Genomic DNA, 6,000 nt, shown 5'->3' on the forward strand with positions numbered 1-6,000 from the left:
TGATGGTGTTGTTGGTGGGGTGGTGATGATGGTGGGGGGTGATGTTGGTGTTGGTGATGATGGGGGGGTGGTGATGGTGTTGGTGGTGGGGGGGTGGTGATGGTGTTGGTGGGGGGGTGATGTTGGTGTTGGTGGGGGGTGATGTTGGTGTTGTTGGGGGGGTGATGGTGATGATGGGGGGGTGGTGATGATGGTGTTGGTGATGATGGGGGGTGGTGATGGTGTTGGTGGTGGGGGGGGTGGTGATGGTGTTGGTGATGATGGGGGGGTGGTGATGATGGTGTTGGTGATGATGGGGGGGTGGTGATGATGGTGTTGGTGATGATGGGGGGGTGGTGATGGTGTTGGTGGTGGGGGGGTGGTGATGGTGTTGGTGGTGGGGGGTGGTGATGGGGTGGTGATGATGGTGTTGGTGGTGGGGGGGTGGTGATGGTGTTGTTGGGGGGGTGTTGGTGATGGGGGGGGTGGTGATGATGGTGTTGGTGATAATGGGGGGGTGGTGATGATGGTGTTGTTGGGGGGGGTGTTGGTGATGATGGGGGGGTGGTGATGATGGTGTTGGTGATGATGGGGGGGTGGTGATGATGGTGTTGTTGGGGGGGGTGTTGGTGATGATGGGGGGTGGTGATGATGGTGTTGGTGATGATGGGGGGGTGGTGATGATGGTGTTGTTGGGGGGGGTGTTGGTGATGATGGGGGGGTGGTGATGATGGTGTTGGTGATGATGGGGGGGTGGTGATGATGGTGTTGTTGGGGGGGGTGTTGGTGATGATGGGGGGGTGGTGATGATGGTGTTGGTGATGATGGGGGGTGGTGATGATGGTGTTGTTGGGGGGGTGTTGGTGATGATGGGGGGGTGGTGATGATGGTGTTGGTGATGATGGGGGGGTGGTGATGATGGTGTTGTTGGGGGGGGGGTTGGTGATGATGGGGGGGGTGATGATGGTGTTGGTGTTGGTGGGGGGTGGGTGATGATGGTGTTGGTGGGGGGGGTGTTGGTGATGATGGGGGGGTGGTGGGGGGGGTGTGTGGTGATGATGGGGGGGTGGTGGTGATGGTGTTGTTGGGGGGGGTGTTGTGGGTGGGTGGTGATGGTGGTGTTGGTGATGGTGGTGTTAGTGTTGGTGGTGATGGTGGTGTTGGTGGTGATGGTGTGTTGTTGGTGGGGGGGGTGATGGGTGGGTGGTGTGGTGGGGGGTGATGGGTGGGGTGGGGGGGGTGTTGTTGGTGGTGATGGGTGATGGGTGATGGTGTTGGTGGTGGGGGGGTGGTGATGGTGTTGGTGGTGGGGGGGTGGGTGATGGTGTTGGTGGTGGGGGGGTGGTGATGGGTGGGGGTAGTGTGTGGGTGGGGGGTGATGGGTGGGTGGTGATGATGGTGATGGGTGGGTGGGGGGGGGTGGTGTTGGTGGAGGGGTGATGATGGTGTTGGTGTTGGTGATGAGGGGTGATGATGGTGTTGGGGGGGGTGTTGTTGTGGGGGGGTGGGTGGTGGTGGGGGGGTGATGATGGTGTTAGTGTTGGTGGGGTGTTGGTGTTGGTGATGATGGTGGTGTTGGTGGGGGGGGTGGTGGGTGTGGTGGGGGGGGGTGTTGTGGTGGGGGGGTGATGATGGTGTTGGTGTTGGTGGGGGGTGTTGGTGATGATGGTGATGGGGGGGTGGTGATGTTGGGGGGGGATGTTGGTGATGTTGGTGTTGGTGATGGGGTCTGAGGGGCGTGCTGCTGATCCTGGTGTAAGAGCTCTCCTCTGTCTGTGCGGCGGCGACGCGCTCAGTTCAGCCTGTGTCCCACACCCCCGTTCCCATTCCCGGCCCCGGCCCCTCACCGCAGCGTGGGCCCGATACAGGCCGAGTCCGTGCTCTCGATCTCCCGCAGGATCCGCTCGTGCTCCGACGCCGTCTCCAAACTTTCCGCCTCCGCCATTTTGCTGACTTTATGTTGACGTCCCGGCGCTGCGTGATGACGTAGAGCAGACCGACGGTGGCTCGGTCACAAAGCAGGGCCCTGAGCATGCTGGGAATTGGAGTTCTTTCCCCTCCACTTTAACCAGACTTGCCCGCTCGGGGAATTAGCGCCTGCGCGGTGCCAAATCCGTAAGGAGCCTCCTTGTGGCAATAACTGGTATTGACTTGCAGTTATATTGAATGTAGACAAGCAGGAGGATGGAAGAACACAGCAAGCCAGGCAGCATAAGAGGTGGAGAAGTCAATATAGCTGCAAATGTGTTGCTGGTCAAAGCACAGCAGGCCAGGCAGCATCTCAGGAATAGAGAATTTGACGTTTCGAGCATAAGCCCTTCATCAGGATTCCTGATGAAGGGCTTATGCTCGAAACGTCGAATTCTCTATTCCTGAGATGCTGCCTGGCCTGCTGTGCTTTGACCAGCAACACATTTGCAGCTGTGATCTCCAGCATCTGCAGACCTCATTTTTTACTCAGAGAAGTCAATATAACCCTTCTTCAGGAATTAATTCCCCAAAACGTTCTCTGCCTCCTGATGTTGCCTGGCTTGCCAGCTTCTTCGAGACCCCTCCTTGTCTTCTTTGGATTCTAGCATCTACAGTTCTTTTGGCACTTGCATTGAGTCAGTTGGCTGGATGGTTGATTTGTGGTGTAGAAGAATTCTGGTCTCCTTCCTAACAGAAGGATGTTGTGAAACTTGAAAGGGTTCAGAAAAGTTTTACAAGGATGTTTCCAGGGCTGGAGGAATTGAGCTATAGGGAGAGGTTGAATTGGGTAGGGCTGTTTTCCCTGGAGCGTCGGAGGCTGAAAGGTGACCAGATAGAGGTTTATAAAATCATGAGGGGCATGGATAATGCAAATAGACTTCTCTGGGGTTGTGAAGTCCAGAACTAGAGGGCATAGGTTTAGGGTGAGAAGGGAAAGATTTAAAAAGTACCTAAGGGAGAACATTTTCACAGAGAGGGTGGTGCGTGTATGGAATAACCAGAAGGGATGGTGAAGGCTGGTACAATTACAACATTTAAAAGGCATCTGGATTGGGATAAGAAGGGTTTAGAGGGATGTGAACCAAGACCTGGCAAATGGAACGAGATTAGGTTAGCATGATTGGTCGGCATGGACAATTTGGACGGAAAGGTCTGTTTCCATGCTGTACATTTTTATGACTCTAATACCGACAGCATTGGTTTAATTCCTACACAAGCTGAGGTGATGATGAAGGACTCTCCTTGAAGGATCTCTCTCCTCACCTGCTGACCCGCAGATTAAACTATCACCAGTCATCTCCAATCAGACAGCAGCCCTATGGTCCAGTAGCACTATTGTGGCTTTATCTTTTCTTTTATTAGTCCCTGAATTCAGCAGATTCCATGTGACATTTCTTGTGATTAACTGTTGTCCTGAAAGGGTCAGAATGGTATTTCCTGGAAAGCAATAACGAATGGCCAATAAGTACGGTTCGCCAGCAGTGCCAAACTTAATAATGTAGAATCACAGAATTTCAACATTGTTACTGCTCAGAAGATGCTTATTTGACACATCATGTCTGAGCATGATAGGTTAAATGTCCATCAATTCTTCAATAGCACATTGAGGACACCAAACAACGAATACGCAAACACTTTGAGGGCCACCTGCATCATTCTGTACCTGTGTCACAAAGTTGCAGTCATCTATTATTTCTGCACTTCCTCTCTACGGCTTGGTTTTTTTAAAACAAATGCACTAATGGGATGTGAACAGTGGTGGCTTGGAGAGCGTATATTACCCGTACCTAGTTGCCCCTCAGTAGATGATGATGAGCTGCCTTCTTGAACTGCTGGACTTCTTGGGGTGTAGGGACCCCTTAGGGAAGGAATTCAATGATTTTGACCTAGCAATGCTGAAGGAACAGCAATATATTTTCCAAGTCAGAATGGTGAGTGGCTTTTTAAAAAAATATTATTCCCACAGTGTGGAAACAGGTCATTTGGCCCAACAAGTCCACACCAACCCTTCAAAGAGCATCCCAACCAGGCCCAACCTTATCCCTGTAAGCCTACATTTCCCAAAGCTAATGCACCTAACTGACACATCCCCAATTAGTATGGGTAATTTAGCATGACCAATCCACCTAAAGTGCACAACTTTGGACTGTGGGAGGAAACCAGATCACCCAGCAGAAACCAGGGGAACACACAAACTCCACACACAGTCGCCTGAGGCTGGAATCGAACCTGGGTGCTGTGAGGCAGCAGTGTTAACCACTCAGCCATCATGCTGCCCTCAGAACTTGGAGGCGGTGGTGTTCACATGTAGCTGCTGCCCTCGTTCTTCTAGATGGAAGTGGTTGTGAAGATGCTTCCTAAGAAGCCTTGGTGAATTTCTGCAGTGTATTTGTAGATAGCACACATTACTGCTACTGAGCACTGGTGGTGGAGTGACTGAATGTTTGCGGAAGTGAGGATCCACTGTAGTGATAACATAGAAATGAGTGACTAGAGTATGAGTGACAAAGGAAAAATAGTATCCATAATGTGTTCAAGCTAATCATCCAGTTAACCAATAGGGAAACAAACATTGCTATTTTTAAGCTGAGATTCAAAAAAAGGCATCTTGTCTTTCATTTAAACACTGTACAAACTATCAGTGCATATCCTGTTCAATGATTTCAGATCATAACTATTGCACCCATTGTTTCAGACATCACTTGACAATAGTAATTCTGCTGTGTATTTTACACCTTCTTTACTTTGCTTACTTATCTCAATACCATTTCCATTAGCAGTGCACTACCATCCCATTAATCTCTTCCACTTATTACCCTATCTCATTTCCATTTATTCTTCCAACCCTTCTTCCATTACATTCCTCTGTACTTGCATAAAAGTTGGTGTGTTGCTCAATTTTTATGGTGCATTCTATTTCTTCCTGCTTGATGAGTTTTCCAGCATTTTTTTCTTGGCGCTAATGGAAGGTTGCCAGGCCGGGTTAAGCTCTTGGAGATGACATGCTGAAAATAAGGGACCACTTTGCAAACTTAATTTTCGTTAAATTTATCACTAAATCAGCCAATTGTAATTGGTTTAATTGGTCATAGAGTCATATAGCATGCCCTTCGGTCCAACTCATCCATGCCGACCAGAGTCCCAATCTGAATTTGTCCCATTTGCCAGCATTTGGCCCATATTCCTCTAAACCCTTCCTATTCAAGTACCCATCCAGATGTTAAATGTTGTAATTGTACCCGCCTCCACCACTGCAGTTCATTCAATGCCCGTACCACCTCCTGTGAGAAAAAAAGGTTCTTTTTAAATCTCTCCCCTCTCATCTTAAACATATACCCTTTAGTTTTGGACTCCACCAGCCAAGGAAAAAGAGGTTTGGTATTTATCCTATCCATGCCCTTCATGATTTTATAAACCTCATCCTCCGACATGCCGAGCAAAAAACCCTAACCTATTCAGCATCTCCCTCGAACTCTCGCCCTCCTCTCCTGGCAACAACCTTGTAAATCTTTTCCACATCCTTCAAGTTTCACACCCCCTTCCCTATAGATCAGCAGTCAGAATTGTACATAGTGTTCTAAAGGTGGCCTCACTAATGTCCTGTACAGCCGCAACATGACATCCTAACTCCTCTCCTCAATAACAATGAAGTCTCTGACTTGCCTCCAATATTCTTCCCAGATGTTACTATATGCTAAAAAGTTAAAAATCACACAACACCAGGTTATAGTATATTTCAAAGTGCTAAATTTCGGAGCTCTGTTCCTTCGTCGGGTAGCTACTGGGGCAGGATCATAATACACAGAATTTATAATGCAAGATCATAGTGTCATGCAACTAATACAATATATTGAACAAACCTCTTAAGTCTTTCATCTTTTAGAATGGGTTGATTTTCACTTGATTTGGTTTAATTTATTATTGTCACATGTTCCTAGGTACTGTAAATAGTTCTGTTTTGTGTGCAGTACAGACAAGTCTTACAATACAAAGTGCATCAGGGTAATAGAACAGAGTGAGGAATACAATGTTTTAGCTGCAGAGGAGGTG

The 6,000-nt window shown here is 48.9% G+C and overlaps 1 protein-coding gene across 1 annotated transcript in view; it reads right to left on the minus strand.

Annotated features, from left to right (window-relative positions):
* The window catches only part of LOC132823008 (exocyst complex component 6B), a 649,049-nt gene extending 647,122 nt beyond the window's left edge, over positions 1-1,927 (minus strand). Inside the window, exon 1 of the mRNA XM_060836576.1 lies at positions 1,827-1,927. Coding sequence (XP_060692559.1) covers positions 1,827-1,924 — 98 coding nt within the window. The 5' untranslated portion in view covers positions 1,925-1,927. The remainder of the gene's footprint in view (positions 1-1,826) is intronic.
* Positions 1,928-6,000: the final 4,073 nt, after the last annotated feature.

The sequence above is a fragment of the Hemiscyllium ocellatum genome, chromosome 1, assembly GCF_020745735.1.
Source record: "Hemiscyllium ocellatum isolate sHemOce1 chromosome 1, sHemOce1.pat.X.cur, whole genome shotgun sequence".
Taxonomy (NCBI): Eukaryota; Metazoa; Chordata; class Chondrichthyes; order Orectolobiformes; family Hemiscylliidae; genus Hemiscyllium; species Hemiscyllium ocellatum.